Source organism: Zootoca vivipara, chromosome 3, assembly GCF_963506605.1.
Source record: "Zootoca vivipara chromosome 3, rZooViv1.1, whole genome shotgun sequence".
NCBI classification, from domain to species: Eukaryota; Metazoa; Chordata; class Lepidosauria; order Squamata; family Lacertidae; genus Zootoca; species Zootoca vivipara.
In genome coordinates, this window is record NC_083278.1 from 98,104,863 (window position 1) to 98,129,982 (window position 25,120).

General features: G+C 43.3%; 1 protein-coding gene across 1 annotated transcript in view; it reads left to right on the top strand.

Annotated features, from left to right (window-relative positions):
* The window catches only part of MTA3 (metastasis associated 1 family member 3), a 139,320-nt gene extending 119,397 nt beyond the window's left edge, over positions 1-19,923 (top strand). Inside the window, exon 19 of the mRNA XM_035111219.2 lies at positions 16,667-19,923. Within this exon, the coding sequence (XP_034967110.2) occupies positions 16,667-16,829 (163 nt within the window). The 3' untranslated portion in view covers positions 16,830-19,923. The remainder of the gene's footprint in view (positions 1-16,666) is intronic.
* Positions 19,924-25,120: the final 5,197 nt, after the last annotated feature.

A 25,120-nucleotide genomic window follows, 5' to 3' on the forward strand; every position in this document is an offset into this window, starting at 1 on the left:
TGCCTGACCTAGGACATGCACCGTACGTGTTTGCTTTCAGAAACAATGACGTCCCATTGGCAGGGATGGCCCAAGACATTTTGGCACCTGAGGTGAACCACAAAATGCCCCGCTTCCTGTAGGAAAGAAGGAGTGAATGAGGATCTACTTCAAGAACAAGGACCAAAAAAAAACCTATATTGGAGGAGGAGACCAGCAGCACCCTCTTATTCACCAGGAGACCACTGCAGAGGCAGTACTGGGGATAGGGGGACTGCCAAGGAAGTAGCAGTTCTGGCCTCTAAGGAGCTGTGAACAACAAAGGCTGTGGACTCTGCATTCCGTGGAGGCTGGATCTGCTGCCCCTGTGGATTTTGCTGCCTGAGGCAGTCGCCTCATCTTGGCTCATGGATTGGCCAGCCCTGACCATTGGTGTGCTCCCAGAAATGCGCTTGCCCTGTGAAGCATGCAGCCAGTCTAAGTATTGCACTACTCCTGCTTACTAGCAATGGAATCCGATATGTGTCTACTTGTAAGTCCTATTAACTTCAAGGGCTGGTGCTAGGTTTTTTTGCGCCATAGGCAAGATCACCTTCTGGCGCCCCCCCCCCCCCAGCCAATAATATTTCAAACACAGGGCGCCGGCCCCCCAGGCCCCCCCCACCGGCAGCCTCCCCCCTCCCTGTACACCACCAGATGGCCGGTGGGGTGCAATCAGCCACCAAGCCCCATGGCTCCGCTGCAACCCCCGCCTCGATTGGCGCACGTCCCCCTCCCCAACCCTCCTTGACCTGCCCCCCTGCAGGCAGTCTGGCGCATTGGTGCCAGTGCCACTGCCGCCTCTGCCGCTCCCGGGCAGGCCACGAGCCGCCCACCTCGCCTTCCATCCCATGTGGGGAGTCCCAAGGAAGTGGGACCGGGGCAGGCGGGGGCGGGCAGGCGTGAGGGTTTACAACCGGGGCACTGGAAGGGTGTGCAGAGTCCCCTGCCACTCCAGCGCCGCACCCCCATCCCCCGCTCGCTCTCCCATCTTCGCCCCGAGGGGCGGCCAGCACAGGAGGTAGGCGGCCCTAGAGGCGGAGAGGTGCGAAGGCGGCCCTGCCTGCCAGGCCCCTTCCCCAGCCCCAGGTGGGGTGGGGTGGCGTGGGTGGTGGGGCGTGGCGCTCCCAGCCTCCGGGAGCGCCTGTTGCAGCCCAGAGCTTCTGGGCGCCGTGGCAGGCGCTCTCCTGCCTGCCTGCAGCCCTGGTGGTGCATTGTTGCTATCTTGATCGCCATGCTGGCGGAGAGGGAAGGCGCTGACGGAGCCCTCGCTCTTCCTTCCGGGCACGGTGGGCGGGCGAGCAGTGGGCGAGCGACGGGCGGTGGTTGGGGGCAGGCTGGCCAGCGCCTCCTCCATTTTGGTGCCCTAGGCAACTGCCTAGTTCGCCTTAATGGACGCGCCGGCCCTGGGATCGTACTCTTCCAGAAATGGGTACAGTATTACAGCCTAAATCCCACATTTTTTTCAGTTATGATTGAGACAGGCTTATTATGTTGGACATGGGCTATTATTAATGCCAAGGTCTCATTGGTAGTTACCATCTGAGTCATTTCATTGACTCAGGTGATAACTACCCATCATTCCAGAAAATAGCTTATATCTTAACATAAAAAGCAGCCAAAGGATTTAAGTAGTTATTTTTAAAATAAATAAATTAAATAGATAGTGTTGCTGGGAATTGCTTTGGACAGGTGAGAGGAATCTGGATAGATGGGGAGAGAAGACACACACACACACACACACACACACACACACACACACACACACACACACGAGGCAGAATAGTTACCCACCTTTCAGAGCTTTAGGGAAAAGGTGATAAGAGCATAACTACAGAACAGTGAAATGCAATGGCTGTCATTTAAAGGACATCTTTACATATATTTTGGTGAAATTTTAAGTGCTCTGGAGCAGGGAGAATGGACTTATGTGTACAGGATGCAAACAAGGACAAACAAATAAAAGTCATTTGCCTCTTGTCCAGATGAACAGTTTGACCCCAGCTCTGCTGAAGATTCCTCTCAGGGTCTACAAAACCATAGCTGGTGTTCATAAGTTGTTGAGACCATGCAGAATATTTCATTGATCATTGTTAATTCTTCTATGTTAAATATACTACTACTAGATTCATCATTCTTAACATTTCCCCGTTTTGAGCAACATGTGAAAATGATTGGCTGTGCAGTGTATAAATCAGCCAGTTGTTTCTGTAGACCAGGGATGGGGAACCTGTATTCCTACAGATGCTGTTGGACTCCACCTCCCATCAGGTTCATTCAGCAAATATGGAAACTGTGGCCCTTTAGTTGTTGTTGAAATGTACCTCCCATTATTCCTGACCATTGGCCATGCTGGCTGGGGCTGATGGGATGGGAGTCCAATAGCACCTTGAAGGTTACAGGTTCCCCTTCCTTCAGTGGGCCAATAAGCATATTTGTGTCTAGAACGACTCTTGAATGACTCAATGCTTGTTTCATTTCAGTGCGGAAGCAGTTAGAAACCTTCTCACGGTAAGTGCCTACTCCACTGGGAGCATATTCACTAAAACAGCAACATGATCTTCCGTTTTATAAGTCTGCACAGCTTTACCTTTTGATGCTAGTAATTCACTTAAGAGGGCTCACAGTAGTCTCACCACACTGCACAAACCATTTGTAATTCTCAAGGTACATTTTATCCCCAAACAATTGGCTTCCCGGGTCTGTAATACTGCTTTGTGCTAATAATTTCCCTGCTTTTATTTGAGATATCTGGAACCCTCTAGAAAGTGGGGGCGTGGAAATAGGTCTTAAGTACCACTTAATCCTCTTCTGCTTGTCTTTAATTGACCCAGTGGAAAAAAGGGAGAATATTGCAAGTGTTTTAGCAATTACCCCAAGAAATAAGAGATTCAGTGGGTTTGCGTTTATGAAGTTTAAACAGCAGCTTTGACACTTTTTCCTATTGCTCCAGATCAGGATCTTAATGCTTCACTCCTGTACCCACTTGCATGGGAGTAGGCCCCTTTGAACGCAGTGGGGCTTACTTCTGAGTAGACATATATAGACGATTGCATTGTTCCAAACTGTACCATCCAGATCGGGCTGGCTTCCTTTCTTTGGGTTGCAAAGCCTCCTGGCTGTTAGGCAATGAAATGTTCACAGGGCTGGTCCTCCAGCTCCCCAGCTAAGTAATTCAGTAGCATACCCTCCAACATTCTTCAGGTAAAAATAGGGACATTCTATTCTACATCATTATCACTGCTGCCCCCTTTCTTTTGCACATTAATTTTTTCATTAAAGTTTTTGATGATACAGACTACCCCCTGAAGCCCATCTAACTCCAGCACTCACCCCAACCCACATAATCTCTTTGTCCCCCACAACCCTCAGTCAGCTATACCTTTCCCCATCCCCCCCAGGGCCTGTTCTTGCCTAGGGTCTCATCCAGCTGCTACCTTCTCTTCAAGCCTGACCTCCTTCCTGTTTTTTAACTGGCATGACTGGCTGGATGGCTGGCTGGGCTCCCCTCCAGACCAGAAAGTTGCAGCCTCCCATGCTGGGAACAGCAACATTAGCGGTGTCCCTGTTGCCTTCCTCCCCCTTCCTCCTCCTCCTGTTTCTGCTACTGCTGCTGCTACACTGGTCAGCTAGCCTGTCTACCTGGCTCCCTCCCTCCTCCTCCATCCCCACCTTCTCTGACTCCCAGGAGCAGCAGCAATGGAGGTGGCGGTGGTGGAGGAGAAGAAGGCAGTCTTAGTCAGCAACTCTCTCTTCCTCCCGCTTCTCCCAGAAGTGGAGCCATTTCTGGTTAGCGTACCTTAACAAAGATGGGAATTCGAGGCTCTACATGACAAACTGAGAAGCCATGATGGCTTAAGGGTTTTCATGACGATTCCAGCATTTTCAGGGCATTTGGAGACTATGCAGTAGCAAGCTGATGTTGGTGAGAATTTCTTGGGATTGATTATGAGGGCATGTTTGGGATTTGGGGCTATGTCAGAGTCTAGGCCAGGCATCCCCAAACTGCAGCCCTCCAGATGTTTTAGCCTACAACTCGCATGATCCCTAGCTAACAGGACCAGTGGTCGGGGAAGATGGGAATTGTAGTCCAAAACATCTGGAGGGCCGAAATTTGGGGATGCCTGGTCTAGGCAGCCAACAGCAGAGAAGGGATTCCTACCAGGAAAGAGTATTGTGGAGCAAAGAGGAGGAAACAAATACTACAGAAACCATTTTTACTCTAGCAGGGTCAGAGAGCCTCCAGAACTTACGGTGAGCCAGCAACACAGGGAAATGAGCACTGGGCCCAGGGGTGCAGTTTGATACTAGAACCTGGACAATGAACCTTTAGGTGGGGGCTTTTTAGATGGTAACAGGTATTTCTTTTCTCCACTTACTTCAAAATGTGGCAAGCCAGCCCTGCTGCATTTGTGGGTTCTCCTGCTCATTCTGCTGAATGGAGCCCTGAACATCTCCCTCCAAGTCTTTTCCTGATGGTAACCTGCTCAGTTGGCAGCAGGGTGGACATCTTAAGCAGCAAGCCAAGAAGACAGTATAATGGTAGAAGGGGAATAAGGGTAGGGCTGCAGGCAGCCTAGAAAGGTTGTAGCTCCAGGGTAGAGCATGCACAAGGTCCCAGGTTCAATCCAGGAGGGCTTTTGTGGTATTGTCTCAAAATCTATAGCAATATCCATATAGTTGCTTAGTCACAGAGGTTCAGCTACTTAGCCTGGTGTGGGAAACCGCAGATGACTTAACTTAGTGGTGGAAACACTGCAAAATATTTTGTAAAAAAAGTTTCCAAACTGTGTCTGTAATTTTGTGCAACTTGAGGGGATTAGAATTACTTTGTTTTGCAGCCAGGCAAACTTCACTGTACAAGATATTGGGGTGGGGGTGGGGGACCCTTCAGACATGTTGTTGTTGTTGTTGTTTAGTTGTTTAGTCGTGTCCGACTCTTCGTGACCCCATGGACCATAGCACGCCAGGCACTCCTGTCCTGCACTGCCTCCCGCAGTTTGGTCAAACTCATGTTCGTAGCTTCGAGAACACTGTCCAACCATCTCGTCCTCTGTCGTCCCCTTCTCCTAGTGCCCTCAATCTTTCCCAACATTAGGGTCTTCTCCAAGGATTCTTCTCTTCTCATGAGGTGGCCAAAGTATTGGAGCCTCAGCTTCACGATCTGTCCCTCCAGTGAGCACTCAGGGCTGATTTCCTTAAGAATGGATAGGTTTGATCTTCTTGCAGTCCATGGGACTCACAAGAGTCTCCTCCAGCACCATAATTCAAAAGCATCAATTCTTCGGCGATCAGCCTTCTTTATGGTCCAGCTCTCACTTCCATACATCACTACTGGGAAAACCATAGCTTTAACTATACGGACCTTTGTTAGCAAGGTGATGTCTCTGCTTTTTAAGATGCTGTCTAGGTTTGTCATTGCTTTTCTCCCAGGAAGCAGGTGACTTTTAATTTTGTGACTGCTTTAATTTTCAGACATATACACTAGCTATAATAAAGAACCAAGAGACTAGATAATTAACAGTGTCACAGTGAACCAAGAGAAAGTCCAGTAGCTTTGAACACTGCCGTGTTTAAATTCAAGATTAAAATATGGCACATATGTAATGATTTTTATTTAAAAGTACCTGCTCCCTTATTGGATTTTTCTGTTAGAAATTGAAGCAGCAAATCTTAATGCTAGGCTGCCTCTTTGACTTCAGTATATGAACTTGCTTTTGCTTCTTCCCTTCCTCCATTTTTTAAATATAATTCTAGGTGCTTTCTCTGGGCAGAAGGCAATGGTGATAGCGAAAACTGGGTCTAAAATAGCTAATAGACCCATGCATCCATTTTTCTAAATGCAATGGGATACACAGTGAACAATGCCCAGGATGAACTGCCTCCTCAAAGTCGGCTTCTCTGTTGACCCTGCCACCTTTTAATCAAGGTCTGCTAAAAAGCTTACCCACACCTTCACATGTAAAGAAAATAGTCAAGTTGGGAGAGAGAGGCACAATCTGACCACTGTGTCTCTCCGATGACCTGGCACAATTCCCACCTGGATGCTAGATTAAGAATAAAATAAGAAACAGGACCTGAGTGCAACAGCAATTGAGGGCGTTCCCCAGCAGTTGCCATTCAGAGGATACTAGGTAAGGTAAAGGGACCCCTGACCATTACGTCCAGTCGTGACTGACTCTGGGGTTGCAGCGCTCATCTCGCTTTTTTGGCCAAGGGAGCCGGCGTACAGCTTCCAGGTCATGTGGCTCTGGCGAACCAGAGCAGCGCACGGAAATGCCATTTACCTTCCCGCTGTAGCGGTACCTATTTATCTACTTGCACTTTGACGTACTTTCAAACTGCTAGGTTGGCAGGAGCAGGGACCAAGCAATGGGAGCTCACCCTGTCACGGGGATTTGAACCACGACCTTCTGATCGGCAAGCCCTAGGCTGTGTGGTTTAACCCACAGCGCCACCCGCGTCCCTGCGTCTAGTATCAGAGGATACTAGAAGTAATAAACAGTCATTGTGAAAAGTAAAAAAAAATCCTTCAGTAGCACCTTAAAGACCAACTAAGTTTTTATTTTAGTATGAGCTTTCGTGTGCATGCACACTTCATCAGATATCAGATGGTATCTGATGAAGTGTGCATGCACACGAAAGCTCATACCAAAATAAAAACTTAGTTGGTCTTTAAGGTACTACTGAAGGAATTTTTTTATTTTGCTTTGACTCAGACCAACACGGCTACCTACCTGTAATTGTGAAAAGTAGTCACTGATAGCCTTCTTCACCTTGTCTAATCCTCTTTTAATAAAACTATCTAAATTGGTGGCCATCCCCATATCTTTTGGTGGGAAATAAGATTAACCATGTGCTGTGTCGTGTACCTTTATACTCCCATTAAATGGCTACAGTCCAGGGCTAAATCACAAGCTTTGCATGCAAAAGGTTCCAGGTTCAGTCCCTGACATCATCTCGAGAGCTGTTGCCAATCAGTGTTGATGGTGCTGAACTAGATAGACCAATAGTCTGTCTTAGTGTGTAGCGTGTGTGTGTAGCGTTGGTGTATACCAGGCATCCCCAAACTTCGGCCCTCCAGATGTTTTGGACTACAATTCCCATCATCCCTGACCACTGGTCCTGTTAAGCTAGGGATCATGGGAGTTGTAGGCCAAAACATCTGGAGGGCCGCAGTTTGGGGATGCCTGGTGTATACCATCCTTCCCACCAAAGGAGTCCAGAGGGGCAGAGAATAAAATAGCTGAACAATGCAATGTTTAACTTTTTAAAAATAAAAGCAAATTAAATAATTTTTTTCAAGAAATCAATTTTGCATTGTTTTCAAATACTGCATTAAGGACCTTCAGCAGCGATAACCACAAGCTCTGATGCTGTATTTTGCAGTTTCTGGACAGTCCCAAGCAAAAGCTCAGTCAGTAAATTAGTCATGATCCATTACAGTAATGTAATCGAGAAGGTTGTTTTATGAAATTCTTACGTTTCATATCCACGGAGCTCAAAGCTGATTGTGTGGTTCTTCCTTCCGTGTTATCGCAGCAAGAACCCATGAGGTCGGTTATTCTGAGAATTGGTGGCTGACCTGCAGGAGATTTGACAATCTAACCATTATACCTCATTGATTACCAGAATGTGAATTATCATATGCAGGTGCTCTGTGCCATGGATGCCACAAGTAATAACGGCACTCCATTATTTTAAAATGAAGCTGATTTGAAGTTCCCAGAAATACTTGAGAGTTTACAGAGAGTAGTTTCCTTGCTTAAATATTGATGCTGGGTCTGCATAATATTATTGGGAGGGAAAATGAGTTCCCCCGATGCTGGCAAACAGCATCTCATTTATGCAACCAGCCTCTTGCCATGATGCTCTGGCCTTCCTGCAGCATTATGATATTGCTTTAGAATATCATAAATTGTAAGCCACTCTGACTGTCATCAGCAAGAGCCTTTGCAGTGAGACCAATAATGCCTCATAGGACATTTCCTTGCAGTTCCCACTGCCTGACCCCGTCATGTGAAATCTCTGCTTATGGCACTCTATAAGGCTCTGAACAAAGATGCACTGGGGAATGGGTTTCTTGAGTAGATGTTGATGGAATTTGCTCCAGATTGTGGGCTGCTTTCCAGACTTGATGGTACTACAGCCATCATCAGAGCCTGTCACACTGGTGTTAAATAGACGGTTCTGAGACCAATCTCAATAAAACTTAACTTTTATAGAATTGTACATGTTCTAGAGTTGGAAAGGGCTCTAGCTCAGTGGTAGGATGCATGCTTTCATGCAAAATGCCCCTGGCATCTCCAAGAAGAGTTGGACTAGACCAGGCATCCCCAAACTGCAGCCCTCCAAATGTTTTGGCCTACAACTCCCATGATCCCTAGCTAACAGGACCAGTGGTCAGGGAAGATGGGAATTGTAGTACAAAAATCTGGGGGAGCCGAAGTTTGGGGATGCCTGGACTAGACCCTTGTCTGGAACTCTGAAGAGCTGCTATCCATCAGTGTAGGCAATACTGAGCTTTATAGACCAATAGCCTGATTTAGTGTAAGAGCAGCTTCTTAAAAAAGACAACCCATCTTTTCCAAGCATTACCACAAGGATTTTCAACAATCATAATGCAGAGCTTTCAGTTCAGTTTCTCCCACTTTCTTCTACATTTCCCAGCCTTAAATTCAGTTTGCCACATTTCTGCAACAATTTGCAGAATTTTTAGCAAATCCTCATAATTCTTCCATGTTGCAGGGCAGACTTCTCACAATGAACACATTTTAGTGTGCAGTTTTGATTAATATGCAGATTTGTGGAAATATTCTTGTCTAATATAATGCATTTTGTATGTTATTTTTTACTGATGTTTGCATTTTTGTGCATGTTGCTTGGTTGGAGAACTGCACCACAAAATTCAGAGCAAGGCACCTTCCAAAGGATAATTTTGTTTTGGTCCGCATATTGTTTTGAGAAGTGCAAATTTAGGTAGCTTCTCATTAAAATGCAAGTGAAATTATCCTCAGCCCCTCTGATACTGATGAATGCAAATGTCACGAATATTCCCCCCCCCCAAAGTAATTTCAAATACAAGTATTTAATTATTTGCACTTAAGCCCTGGCGCAACCAGATTGCAAACATTTTAAAACAAATGTTCCCAAACTGAGCAAGCATTGGCCATTTTGTTTGAAATTATTAAAACTCATTAAGCCAAACAAATACATTGTTGACCTGCTTCTGATCTACATGTGATGACTTGTGAACATCAAAATGAGTTCCTCAGCTATCTCTTGTGCAACCTTCCTTTAGCGGCCAAGGTATTCAGCTCACAAGGGAATGTGGTTCTGATTAGAGAGTCTATTTAGGGATGTGTGTGGTGAAAATGCAGAATGGCAATTCAGTACAGGAAAATGATAATTAACATAATCAACATAGTCTCTTACAAGTTATTCCCAATTCATTATTATGTTTATTTCATAATAGGAAAGCTAATCCTCCTATAAATATTCAGAAGCCAGTCTTCTGCTTACTAACAGCAGCAAGATTGATGTTTGCTAAACATTGCAAAAGGCAGCAGAGAGCTAAGAAAGGGAATTGGTTGAGCAGGCTGTGGGAGGTGATTAATTTGGTGAAAGTTTCCAAAAACTTACTATTACATGCAAAAATGTATGGGAGAGTTGGAGACTAGTTGTTTCACGAATGGAGTTACAGCTCTTGGGTTGTTCCCAATGAAGTCATACACAGAGTTGAACCCACTGAAATTAGGCATTTCTTTCAGTGGGTCATCTCTTGAGTATGGCTTCAATTGCATACGGCTGTCAATTTCAAATGTCAAATATCTGAAGTTGATTTAAAAGTGGGTGGGTGGGTGCTTAGAAATGATTTCTTTTATATACAGTAATTGTACCCATGCTTTTTCTGTATGTATTGTTCATTCGTGCAGTGTGTGTGTGTGTGTGTGTGTGTGTGTGATAATTTACAGTGCATTCCTAGCCATGCCTACTTAGAAATGTCCTACTGATTTCAATAGGACTTACTCCCAGGTAAGTGGGGTTAAGATTGCAGCCTCCATGATCATTTGATGATAGATGCATATTTGCAATGTTCTGAATACAGAATTTTTAATTTTGGGTTTCTTTCATATGCAATCAAACTGTTCGAAAATGAAGCTTGACTTAATGACAGAAGTGCAACACCAAAATTATTTTTCAACCCAATATCTCTTCATTGATTTGCTTACACATGTGGGAAGGTGCATGTTCTACTCCAGGCTTCCTCAACCTCGGCCCTCCAGATGTTTTGAGACTACAATTCCCATCATCCCTGACCACTGGTTCTGCTAGCTAGGGATCATGGGAGTTGTAGGCCAAAAACATCTGGAGGGCCGAGGTTGAGGAAGCCTGTTCTACTCCATCAGGTTTGCTGTTCCAGCAGTGACTGACTGCAAGCACAAATACATCTCCACCTTATCATTCAAAACATGCTTGCTTAGATTGTGTTTATAGTTTATAGCTCACTCATCCTCTGCATGTGTGTTCAGAAGTAATTCCCAATTGTTCAGTGGAGCTTATTCCTAGGTAAGTGCACAGAGGACTGGAGTCTTAGAGCCCTTAGTGAGTTGATATTCATATCTATCATCTCTCTCTCTCTCTCATCTATCTATCTATCATCTATCTTACATGCACATCATACTGTGAATTTAACTCAGGTTATCTTTTTCATGCCAAATATGAGTCAGAAATGGTCCTGAATAACACTTTGTTAACTTCTGTGTCTCTATAGAAATAAATATCATTTTTCTTTATCTTAAAGATCTTCTTTATGAAGATCTTCCCATAAGTAGTGTAATATGAAGATTCCTTAGCAGGTCTCTTTCATTAAGAGTTTTTTTTTAACTGCTATAACTCACCTTTCACAGAAGAGATACAAGCCTTCCCTCACTCATTGTCACTGCTCAGAGTAGTAATTTGGATGAACTATTCACCATTGCTTTTACACCCCACCATTATTCTGTCCCCTTCCACACTATCAAGACACTGTCCCTTTTCACATTAGAAAAACCCAATTATATGCACAAATGTGTAGTAACCACTCTGAAAGACTCTCCCCTCCTTCGGTCTGTTACATCTGCTATATCTCACTTTTCTCTCACATGATGTAGCTCAACACAGCATGCATAGGGGTGGGAAGCAAAATGTTAAGGCTTGCAATTGCTTTGTACTAGAGTAAAAATAGATTTACATTTCTGGAGATAACACTGTGCTGCACTTACATCGAAACAGAGAGCTGTAAAGGTTGCACCAGCCATTCTTAGGCTCAGTTTTGGCATTTTTAGGCTGCAATCCTATGCACACTGGGAATAAACTCCATTGGATACAGTGGGTCTTACTTTTGAGTAAACATGTTAACTGTTGATGACTAGCGATGCAATTAGGATTGGATGGATCAACTTATTTCCGGTCTGTGTCAATGTCACATGAGTTCTTTCATAAGCCCATTCCATCCCATTACTGCCTTATTATTTTTAAAAATCCACATGAAAATTCATAAGTATGTATTTCAATACCCATTTAATTATGTGCTTTATTTTAGCGTTTGCATTTCTAAATTTAATGTAAGCACATTTTAGTCTTTTTTGTTTTGTTTTTTCAAAAAAATATATTCATTTTATGCATACAAATAAAACAACACAAAAATACTTCTTATTAAGCATAACTTTCCTTAACATCGTTAGGTGACTTCCCTCAGTCCATCTGAATTTAATTTCTATTCACCTTTGGCAATTTCATACAATTTACAAATAAGCCATTTTTGCATTAAAACATTCTATACTTAACCTACATTTACACCAAAAGTCTATATTTACTTCTTTCCCAAAGGGATCTTAAATACCACAATATTTTTTTTTCAAATATAATTTAAATTTCTTCCATTTTAGTCTTTTTTGAACTGTGTTTCAAAATCCAGGCAAATGCAAAATCCAAAGGATTGCATCCTCATCAGCGCATTAGGCTGGGAGAAGCAGCTCAGGTCCCTTTGTGTTGGAATTTGCAGAAATCGAATTCTTCAAGTACTCCTAAATACAACACAGTAGTATCTTGTTAGTCACCTAGGCACTGAAAAACCCTTTCACCTGTGCGGTAGGTCCATTGTGGTAAACAAATCCATCCGTCCTAGTTCATGCCTATGGGAACTTGCACTGCACAAGGGGAATGAAGAAGTCCTGTCTGTGGGGCAGGTGTATAGTTGCGTGTTTCTGCAGTCGCAGAACTGAACCAAAGGAGATGCGGTGCAAATAGCTTGTCTGTTTTTTGCAGATGGGTTTTCTGCATCTTAAAGCAGGGACACCTGTGGGACCACGTCTTCATGCACAGGCAAGTGCACCTCTGCATCAAAGTGCGACGTGGGTGCGATGAATCGCACCCATGGAGCATTTCATTAGAATGTCAACGGCAGTTCCTCTGCTCCTCACTCCCCAGGCACGTTTTCAAAAGAACCAAGGGAGCAAACCACAGTTAGAATAGGTGGTCTCTCATAACAATGCGAGGTGATATCTCTTTTTAGGCATATTGAATTCATTTAGCAAACATAAAGAATTCTTGCTTTAGAAGAAGACACACTGTGACAAAACCACAGGAAATTGAATTTTAAAGATGGCTGCCTCCCTTCCCATCCTTTGTGTTTATATATATATATATATATATATATATAGAGAGAGAGAGAGAGAGAGAGAGAGAGAGAGAGAGAGAGAGAGAGAGAGAGAGAGAGAAAATGGGTTACATCTTTATCTTTCCTCTCCCTTGCCATTAAAGGCCACAACCAGGTTCTCTTAAGCTTTTTTAAAACAAAACAATGAACAAATTATGTGTTGAGTTACAGGTAGGTAGCTGTGTTGGTCTGACGCAGATGAAACAAAATAAAAACATTCCTTCCAGTAGCAGAGACCAACTAAGTTTGTCATTGGTATGAGCTTTTGTGTGCATGCACACTTCTTGGTATCTGAAGAGGTGTGCATGCACATGAAAGCTCCTACCAATGACAAGCTTAGTTGGTCTCTAAGGTGCTACTGGAAGGAATTTTTTAATGTGTTGAGTGTAAGGGGAGGCTATGCAACTCCCATTTTCCACGTATACAGCTGTTTCCTGTGAACACCTTTGTTGTATTCCGTTCATGTTATGTTTGTGTTTAAGAAGTTTGTCCTGAGCAGGACCCAGTAGTCGAGGGAGGTGTCGAGTGTCTCAGAGCAAAATAGGCAGGGGGGAAATCAGGCAGAGAATGTATGTGCCTGGATGTGATTAATGAAGATCTCTTTAAGAATCACTAAGATCTATTTCTCATGGATGCAGGGATAATTACCAGAACCTTATAAGTGAGAAAAGGCCTGAAGGAGCATGATAATGCCCAGGGCTTTTCTTCAGCTGCTACTCAATGGAACTCAGTTCCGGCACCTCTCAGGTGGGCACCGTTGCCATTATAAGTGAACAAGGGAGGTGTTCATAGTTAGTTCCAGCACCTCTTTTGTTATAAAAACAGTACTGATAATGCCAGTGCAGTAGATCCTGGACTGCTCAGTGCTCACTATCCCTAAAACTGCAGTGACCCTTCTTGCTTCCATACTCTGCTGAGTATACTGGTGGCACTGGATGTTCGGTGCTGTTGTTGTATGCATTGTGTGTCTGTGCATGTGTGTGTGCAGAAACACTCTTGAGTTGTATATCTCTGGAATGCAAACTACTGTACAAAGGTAAGAGTCACACCCATAGATCTGCCTATTTTTGCATCTGGTCTCGCCCGCTGCTGGTATGCGGCCTCCAGAAGGTTGCCCATGAGAAAATGCAAGAAGTTTACAGCCATATTGGTTTCCCAATGCAAGTCAAGGAGATTTCCAAAGATGTGTTGTTGTTGTTGTTGTTTTCTGGATCATAATCCAGATCTGGGGGTCAGGTCAGGTCTGGTCTGGGTCATCCCTAGCTGGGACTGATCTAAAACCTGAATCGTGCCCATAATCAGATCAGGGGACCATGCAAAGCCCTATCAGCAATGCTTGCCCATCTACAGCAAATCACCCAGAGATCTACCAGCAGATCTCAATCTACTTCCTGCTTTATTCACTTTTCTCCATTTTTGTGTGTGTTTATAAATATGTTTAAATATTTTTAAAATATATATACAAAAATAAATAATGTGAAGCAAAACATACTACGTGTTATGGTCCTGTAACAATGTACCACAATACATTGCTTTATCTCTTTTGTCATATTTGGCATACTCTTCATTTACGGAAAGGAACCCAGTCCAATATTTAATAATAATAATAATAATAATAATAATAATAATAATAATAATAATAATATATTATTTATACCCCGCCCATTTGGCTGGGTTTCCCCAGCCACTCTGGGCGGCTTCCAACAGAAATATCAGAATATACTAATTTCTTAAAGATTAAAAGCTTCCCTAAACAGGGCTGCCTTCAGATCTCCTCTAAAAGTCTGGTAGTTGTTTTTCTCTTTGACATCTGGTGGGAGGGCGTTCCACAGGGCGGGCGCCACCACCGAGAAGGCCCTCTGCCTTGGCTTCTCGCAGCGAGGGAACCGCCAGAAGGCCCTCGGCACTGGACCTCAGTGTCTGGGCCGAGCGATGGAGGTGGAGACGCTCCTTCAGTTATACTGGACCGAGGCCGTTTAGGGCTTTAAAGGTCAGCACCAACACTTTGAATTGTGCTCGAAAACGTACTGGGAGCCAATGCAGGTCTTTCAAGACCGGTGTTATGCGGTCTCGGCGGCTGCTCCCAGCCACCAGTTTAGCTGCCACATTCTGGGTTAGTTGTAGTTTCCTGGTCACCTTCAAAGGTAGCCCCACATAGAGCGCATTGCAGTAGTCCAAGCGAGAGATAACTAGAGCATGCACCACTCTGGCGAGACAGTCCACGGGCAGGTAGGGTCTCAGCCTGTGTACCAGATGGAGCTGATAAACAGCTGTCCTGGACACAGAATTGACCTGCGCCTCCATGGACAGCTGTGAGTCCAAAATGACTCCCAGGCTGCACACCTGGTCCTTCAGGGACACAGTTACCCCATTCAGGACCAGGGAGACCTCCACACCTGCCCGCCTCCTGTCCCCCACAAACAGTACTTCTGCCTTGTCAGGATTCAACCTCAATCTGTTAGCCGCCATCCAACCTCCAACTGCCTCTAGACACCCACACAGGACCTTCACCGCCTTCACTGGTTCTGATTTATCCATTAGCACAAGGGATAATGGAAGCACAAGGGCTTCCTTCTGCCCTCCAAATCTGTTCTAGGTTTCCTCCCAATATTCTGGGACAGATTTTGGGGTGTGTGGAGGAGACACAGAGAGGGAGTAGAAGTCTATGCAACCCTTAACTCACAATACATTGATCTGCACTCCACCTTAATGATGAATGCCCTTTTTCCTGGGCTCGTAAAGAATCTTACAAACTAGATCACATTTGGGGTGCAAAACATTAAAGATTGCAATTCAGATGTGCTATTGCAATGTGGAAACAGGTAATACTTTGTTGCATTTATTCATATTAAACAATTATTTACAAAAGAACAGCAGAGAATATCAGCTCAGGATGTGCAATCCTTTAAGAAATAAAATAATACGAAAGGGCCCCATTTGTATTTAATTCGGACTGAATAGTATAAATGAAAAATTCAATGAAAATTATTCAATCCAATTTAAATAATTATGAAGTAAAAAAAATTGTGGTTCTTTCTTTCTTTGACAAGGTGTTGTCTATTATTCTTTTTTAATATCTTTGATCCTCCCTTCCTTCAAATAACATGAATTTAATATGTAGTGTTATTAATTTCAGAAAAGCATAATGTTTCAAGTGAGATGCTTAAGGAGATGTAAAGGAAGGAGGGCGGAAAGGACCTGGAGATTAAGATAATGTTTCATAAAGATTAAGATAATGTTTCATAAATAAAAGAAGATTTTTCATCTGTTCATGTAGCCTATTTTTTCACATAATTTCCCACTTATGTGCTATTAAAATTTGCTTGAGAAAAACTGTTCTGCTTGAAGGCAGAAGGGAATGGAATTTTAAACATTTGGTGTTTTTTTTTTCTCTCTCTCTCTCTAGTATAGAAAGGGTATTTCTCCTTAAATTTTGTACATCTCAAACTACTAGTCCTGAAAATGATAACAAATTTGCAGCCTTGTAACATGTACTATATTGACTGATTTATAATCAGAATTTTGTGTATATAACTTCTCTTTTATACTCCCTTCATTAAAGTGAAAATGTTTTCATTTCAAACTACATTTTATTCTGCCACTAGAAAACTTGTTGCTTTCTGTAGACGGTGTAGACAGGCTTACATATTATTTACTGTTTGAATTTTGTACCAATTTCAGATTGCCACATATTCCCATTTACACAGAGCCAGATCTATTGGAATTAATGGACCAATGTATATTATTTTCCAGGGGCCTACTCTGAGTAAATCTTAGTTGACTTCCATCCTTTTCTCCATTAATTATCCTCAGCCCTCTGATTGGCTTAATAACTAGTTTGTATTTTTTATTATTATTATTATTATTATTATTATTATTATTATTATTATTATTGCCCTGTTGAGAAATTGCTTACCTCTCCATCTCTCTGCTTTTTCCCCCATACAGAAAACGCCGTAAGCAGTTTACTCGATCACAGCTGAAAAGAGCTTGTAGGACCCCATGCACTTTAATTCTGAGGAAGGTGAAGTCCCTTCTGACTCACAAAGAGACTCAAGAGAATTTGAGCAATCATTCACAGCGAAAAAAATCTGTTTTGTGGCTATTTTGAAAGCATCACCTTATAAAGAAGAATTTTCAGAAATTGGACAGGAGAATGTTCTTTCTGTGTCTTTATACAATGAGGACAGTTAAAGGCTGCGTCTTGTTTTATTAAAGAGTAAAACACAGTTTTGAACTTTTCCATGAATACAAGGACTGCCTTGAAGTAAGGCAACCGGGATATAAGGAGAATATGTCAAAAAAGTCAGAAGATGGATAATATTCAGAACAGAACCAGACAACTCGTTAACCCACCATCAATGAACTTTCCGTTGCTGCTTCCCCTGGCAGCACATCATATAAAGTTCCATCAATAACATGAACTCTCTGAATGCAACTGTATGCATTCATACTATAGCATACTTCTGGTTCTGCCCTTTGAGGAACCGGATATATTGCGCTATCCCACCCCAAGCATGGAGATATATCTGCTGAAGCACAAATGGCAAGTTACATTGTCTTAACTTGATTTTGGGCAACATGCCCTGATTGAGGCATGTTGGTTTTCAGGCGCACTGAGAATCTTAGCTAAAGAAAGAACATGTGTACATAGAAGAGTCTGAATGCAGAATGACATTGGCTGAATTAGGTATCCAGCAACCCTCAGTAACCATCTCTGAAAATGATTTTCTATCAAATCTTGGAAAGAAGCAGTACTTCTTACGCGGTGGTTTTTATGAGTAGCAACCGCTGGGCTGACAGTTATTTCTTTAATGTAACATTAAATCTGCTTCTCTCATTATTTATTGATATTGTTACAGAACCTTGAGTAGCTCAGGCAGGCAGGCCCTTTCTTGATGGATGACGGTGTCCAAGTTTTGATAAACAGAAGAAATAATTATTGTCAAACAGGGACAAAGGCGCATGCAACAATCAGTCAACACTCAGGCCGTGGCACGTCAAACATTTATATCACACACACACACACACACACACACACACACACAGCCACCCTGCAAAGAATAATGGGAACTGTAGTTTAGCTACCACTAAGCTACAATTTCCAGCTCTGCAAAAAAACTAGTGTTCCCGGGATTTGGTGTGTGCGTGTTATATCTGATTTAAATGTATTTTGTGTGTGCAGCCTTATAACTGCACATCAGATGCGGACTTATTACGGTTGCCCACCCCAGAAACATTTTCAGTACCATACAATAACTCCATAGGAATAGCCAAGCAACATCACCCCCTCTGATGTCAAACACAGGACAAGACAACTGAGAAAGAGGAGGAAGATGACAGCATGCTTGGATGAATCTGAGATTTGCAGAAGTAGAGAAAAAACTCACCTTTTAAAAAACTAAGGTAAAGGTAAAGGTAAACTGATCATTAGGTCCAGTCGCGGATGACTCTGGGGTTGCGGCGCTCATCTCGTTCTATAGGCCGAGGGAGCCGGTGTTTGTCCACAGACAGCTTCCGGGTCATGTGGCCAGCATGACAAAGCCACTTCTGGCGAAATCAGAGCAGCATGACCCTTAAAAGTTGTGTAAAGGTAAAGGTAAAGGGACCCCTGACCATTAGGTCCAGTCGTGACCAACTCTGGGGTTGCGGCACTCATCTTGTGTTATTGGCCAAGGGAACCAGCGTACAGCTTCCAGGTCATGTGGCCAGCATGACAAAGCCGCTTCTGGCGAAGCAGAGCAGCACACGGAAACGCCATTTACCATCCCGCCGGAGCAGTACCTATTTATCTACTTGCACTTTGATGTGCTTTCAAATTGCTGGGTTGGCAGGAGCAGGGACTGAGCAACGGGAGCTCACCCCATCACAGGGATTCAAACTGCCGACCTTCTGATCGGCAAGCCCTAGGCTCAGTGGTTTAGACCCTAGACTAAGGGGCAAAGCAGCAACAAGCAGTCAATTGAGCATGCTCTTTGAAAGCTAGAAAACAGAGGATAACTCGAGGATTTACAGGGAGTAAAATGTCCTGATTGAGCCCTTGGTGGTGGGCATGAAACCTTGAACAATCGTCATGCAGGATATACAGTGCTTCATTGTGAGTCCTGCCTATACTGTAGTCTAAAAACCCATTCTGCCAGAGGAGGAAACCATCTTTCAACTTGATATAATTTTGGATGCAGCTGAGACTCTCATTACACATTCCAGATCCCCTGTACTAACTGTGCACCCTGATCTGACTTGGATCTGTGCCCCAAAGTCATTTGGGGACCTTACCCAATCTCTCTCTCCCCCAATTCCTTGCTGCCAGACCACCAGCCCTTTTGAAAGACCTGGGTTGCTCTAGGTTAGACCTTCTCTGACCTGGGTTGATCCAGGGCTGCATGAACCCCATCTGGCCAAATTCCAAGGCAAACTGAATCAGCCGGATTCAGTTCTGGATCTGATGTACAGTCCTAGTATTAACCACACACTTTAAATATATCCCAATGCCTATACTTTTTGTATTCCATGATATGAGTTCCTACTATGGTTGAACTTGATCACACTTCCTCCCAAAAAGATGTTAAAAAGTCTGGCTAGAGTACAACAGCTCCAACAATTGTCATTATGTTCCAATCTATAAAATGATAAATATAATTGGTATTGGGTTGTTTTTATTTTATTTATAAAAAAATCAATAGTGGCAGATAATTATTACATAAGGAAATGTGTTGCAAATTCTCAGTTCCCCGAACTGCTTTGTTGGGTCCCCCGCTGCCTGTTTTTATTCCTACAAAATGTGAATGCATATTTTTCAATAAAATAGAAAGGCCATGGAGTGTATTCTACCTATTTGGAAAATGCAGAAAGAGTGATTTTTTGGGGGGGGAGGGGAATGTCTTCTTCAAAAAAACTTGTTTGTACATTACTTCTGAATGCACCTGATGATGGGATTCCAAAACCATTAGAGCAATGACTCTGGATTTACACATTTTGCTTTGTAGCCTGGTTGTTTGGGATTGGGTAACAATTTATGTACAGGTATCGACTTCTGATTTAGCCCCATGTACAGAAGGCACTGCAAAATGAAATGTACCAAGACTGTTGTGTAGTAGTGGAAAGTGAGAGATGAGAGTGTGGAAAGTTTGGTCATGTGTGTATCTGCATACAGCTGGTTTTGTTGGACACCCATGTAAATACACCTCTGTACAATAAAGCTTCATTGTTACACAAATGTTTGATTCCCTCTGCACTCTGCAAGAAGAACCCCGAATCCACTGAACGCTTGAAACGAAGATGCCATGTGAACCCCCTTTCTCCATATGAGCCAACCTGGATGCATCGTCATCTGAAGCCCTTCGTCATGTGCCTCCTCCACGAGATGTCTGGAGGGTAGCCACACGAGAATGGTGTGGCTTTCTGCAGTGGCTCTCTCCTTGTGCAATGCTCTCCCCAGGGAGGCTCACCTGGCACCTTCATTACATATCCTTCGTCACAAGGCAAAAGCACCCCTCTTCTCCCAGGCTTTTGGTTAATTAAATAATCTATGGCCTTTAAAATGGTTGGCGGAGTTTCTGTTTGTTAACTGTGTTACATATTTTTGAGTTTTTATAGTATAAACTGCCCTGTGAAGGGTGGTATAGATCATGGGTAGGCAAACTAAGGCCTGGGGGCCAGATCCGGCCCTATCGCCTTCTAAATCTGGCCCATGCACGGTCTGGGAATCAGCGTGTTTTTACATGAGTAGATTGTGTCCTTTTATTTAAAATTCATCTCCGGGTTATTTGTGGGGCCTGCCTGGGGTTTTTACATGAGTAGAATGTGTGCTTTTATTTAAAATGAATCTCTGGGTTATTTGTGGGGCATAGGAATTCATTCATGTTCCCCCCCCCCCGACATAGACCCCACAAGGTCTGAGGGACAGTGGACCGGCCACCTGCTGAAAAAGTTTGCTGACCCCTGGTATAGATATTTTATAAATAAATCTGGAGTATTTTCAAGGCCACAAAAAGGCCAGCCAGACATATGTGAGGTAAAGGAAACCTGAATGCATTAGCATTTAGATGGAAATATAGTATACATGAAGCCCTAATGCCTTTCCCCAAATTCTTGAGGATCTAAATGGGAACTTTAGGCAGAAACTCTTTATGAGAATAATGGAATGTCGGCCTTGTCAACAATTGTTCAGTCAAAATGCATCACTTTCTTTTTCTAGCTGTAGACAAGGGAGTTCAGAAGATTTGATCACATGAACTGGATTGCTGGCTTCTAAACTTGTCTTTCCAAAGGTTCTATGCGCTCATTCTGACTCTTACCTCTGCCAAGTTTATCTGGACAGAACTCAGCCTTCCTTCAAAATCTGCACTTCTCTGAATTTTGCCGTGTGGCTCACTAGCCAAGCAGCACATATACCCCATGCATATACCGGTACTGGGGTAAAGTGTGCATCAAAATGCTTACATTAGTGAAAATTGTGGACAAAAATGCATTTTGCTTTGCAAAAACATGTTTATTAGGCAAAATTGCATACAAAAACATGTATATTAGAGGAAATTTGCACTAGAATATGCCTGAATTTTCATAAAGATTTGCTTTGGGTTTTAAATCACAAACTGATGTGGAAATGGGCAGAACCGAACATAATTCTGGAAAATTGAGAAACTGAGCAAAACCAAAATTGAAGGAGAATAATCCAGAATAATTCGGGAAACCTTTTGAGAATTTTAAAGAGACTGGAAGATATATTCTAGTACAGCTAGAATACAGTATGTCACAACTGCATCAGCAATTAGGTCTTCCTCCCCACATTCAGCAAAATGTTTGGGGGCCTCCCACTTCATCTTTAGGGATCTGAATACGATCTTCCTCGAAAAACCTGGCTCTGCTTTGCTAATTGTTATTATTATTTAATTAATTTATGTATCACATTTTACATTCAAGGCACTTTGCAAACACACAATGAGAACAGCTACAGTTTTAAGTACAAAAACTCCCTAAAGCTCTCTTACAAAAAAGTACCAAACGAACATCTAAGTCAGAGATCTTGGTTGTAGTTCTTAGTTATGGCTCTCCTGGCTACATGGAGGAACAGTACCATGAACCAGGCCTGCAGGGTGAAAATGTGATCCGTGAGGATGACTAAATGCACAAGAACATCTCTGGGCAGTATTGAGGGTGTTGAGAAGAAGGTAATTGCCATCAGTTGGTTGGCCATGGGACACACCCAGAAGATACCTGTGTCATGGCTTTGGCTAGACACAACAGCATATTTATCTATGAACATGAGTCCCATCCACATCAGGCATTCAAAACATTCGTAAACCACTTTAACAGTTATGGCTTCCCTCAAAGAATTATGGAAACGGGGGTTTGTTAAGGGTGCTGGAAATGGCAGTTCTCTGAGGGGCTCTTCTATCAACTCTTAGCACCTGTATCAAACTACAGTTCCCAGGATACTTTACGAAAAACCATGACCCTTAAAAGTTGTGTAAAGGTAAACGTAAAGGTAAAGGGACCCCTGACCATTAGGTCCAGTCGTGACCGACTCTGGGGTTGCGGCACTCATCTCGTGTTATTGGCCAAGGGAACCAGCGTACAGCTTCCAGGTCATGTGGCCAGCATGACAAAGCCGCTTCTGGCGAAGCAGAGCAGCACACGGAAACGCCGTTTAGCTTCCTGCTGGTGTGGTACCTATTTATCTACTTGCATTTTGATGTGCTTTCGAACTGCTAGGTTGACAGGAGCTGGGACTGAGCAACAAGAGCTCACCACGTCACTGGGATTCAAACCGCTGACCTTCTGATCGGCAAGCCCTAGGCTCGTGGTTTAATCCACAGTGCCACCCACGTCCCTAAAGTTGTGTAAGTGTGCTTTAAATATATGGTGTGAATGTGACCTTACCCTTGGCATCTATGACTGCTTGGAGTACCATGCTGTATAAACATTTTCAATTTGGTTTATGCAATTCAGGGTCCACAATACAGAACTGAGGGTAATCCAGAGGCCCCTTTCCCCAGCCAGAGGAACTCATACATACATAGAAAATGTTATGTGCAAGTTGCCTTTCAATAGTTTGAACCATGCTCAAGGTGGCTTATAACATGGGGGGGGGGGATATCATAATTTCAACATAACTAAAGTCGCCCTAGACAATAAAGAAAACATCAAAAATACACAGCCTCACTGAACAATTTCCACATAAATAATAATAAGATCTAAAATAATGATACAAAAAATTAATATCCATAACAGCAACAACCCCCCCAAAACAACCCCCCCAACAATACCCCAGCCCAACACCAGTTTCTGAAATCTAAGATCGCTTCCCTTTCAGCCCCAGCTTTTGTAATGTTCGCAAAATGCAACTTCCTGCCAACCATCTCAGGACACTTTCTCAGGACACGAATTGTCCAACTCAAATATACTCATTATTTTACACTAGGCATTGAACAGTTTTTGTTTTGTTTTGTTAAGCTCCAACTATGCTTCTTGAGCTGGCAACTCTTTCTATACACTTGAGTACCATCTAGTGTACATTACAGGAATTATATGGTTTGTATAAAAAAGATTCCTGATTGGAACAGAACTTCTAGACGGGAAGAAAAATGTCCACCCTGAAAAAAAACAGCCACAACACCCCGTCCCCACATTTCTCCTTAATATTCTAAAAAAAGTAAAGGTAAAGGACCCCTGATAGTTAAGTCCAGTCATTAACGACTCTGGGGTTGTGGCGCTCATCTCGCTTTACTGGCTGAGGGAGCTGGCGTTTGTCCGCAGACAGTTTTTCCGGGTCATGTGGCCAGCTTGACTAAGGCACTTCTGGCGAATCCAGAGTGGTGCACAGAAACGCTGTTTACCTTCCCGCCGGAGCGGTACCTATTTATCTACTTGCACTTTGACGTGCTTTTGAACTGCTAGGTTGGCAGGAGCTGGGACTGAGCAACGGGAGCTCACCCTGTCGCAGGGATTCAAACCACCGACCTTCCAATTGGCAAGCCCTAGGCTCAGTGGTTTAGACCACAGCGCCACCCATGTCCCTTAATATTCTACCCTTCAGTAAATAATTTAATCTGAATTGTTTGCTGGCGGGGGGTATAAAAAATATGGAGGGTAAATGCAAGAGTGAACAATTCTACCCCCCTCCCTATTTGTTACCAAGAACTCCTCTGACTTCCCAATGTTGAGGTAATTTTAATCTGTTTCAGAATTTTAACTTTTGCATGTTTTTAAAATAGGTTTGTATTTTTTTCTTTTACTATCTTATCTTTTGTAAAATAAAAAAATTCCTTCAGTAGCACCTTAAAGACCAACTAAGTTTTTATTTTGGTATGAGCTTTCGTGTGCATGCACACTTCTTCAGATACAGTGAAATGGAAGTTTCCAGGCACTTATGTAGAGAAGGGGTGGGGAGGGGTGGGGATGGGGAGGGGGGATCACTCAGAAGGGTGGTGGAAATGGGTGATTGACTGACTGATAGCTGTTGATGACCGCAAACGACTGCAAATGGTTTTGCATGAAAAAGCAAGGGTTGAGATGGCTGAAGATCGCTTATCATGTATAATGAGATAAGAACCCGATATCTCTGTTCAAACCAGGTCCCTCCATGGTTTTGAGCTTGGTGATAAGTTGCAATTCAGCAACTTCTCTTTCCAGTCTATTTCTGAAATTCTTTTGTAGTAAGACAGCTACTTTGAGATCTTGTATAGAATGTCCTGGGAGATTGAAGTGTTCTACTGGTTTTTCTGTCTTCTGGTTCCTGATGTCAGATTTATGTCCATTTATCCTTTGGCGTAGGGTTTGGCCTGTTTGTCCAATATAGAGAGCTGAAGGGCACTGTTGGCATTTGATGGCATACACAATGTTAGAGGATGAGCAATTAAATAGTCCTGAGATGGTATGTTGGATGTTGTTGGGGCCAGTAATGGTGTTGTCTGGGTGTATGTGGCAGCAAAGTTGGCATCTGGATTTATTGCAGGCTCTGGTACCAGTGTCCATGTTAAGTCTGGTGGTTGTATTATTGTGGGTGAGGAGTTGTTTAAGATTGGGTGGCTGTCTGTAGGCAATGAAAGGTCTTCCTCCCAGAGCTTGAGAAAGGGAGCGGTCATTGTCCAGGAGAGGCTGTAGATCTCTGATGATGCGTTGTACTGTTTTAGCTTGGGAGCTGTATGTGATGACTAGTGGTGTTCTGTTATTTTCTTTTTTGGGTCTGTCTTGCAGCAGGTTCTCTCTAGGTATCTGTCTGGCTCTGTTGATCTGTTGTTTAACTTCATCAGGTGGATATTTTAGTTCTAAAAAGGTTTGCTGTAGATCTCTTAGGTGAGATTCTCTGTCTGTAGAGTTGGAACAGATGCGGTTGTAACGTAAGGCCTGGCTGTATACGATGGATTGTTTGGTATGTTTGGGATGGTAGCTAGAAGCATG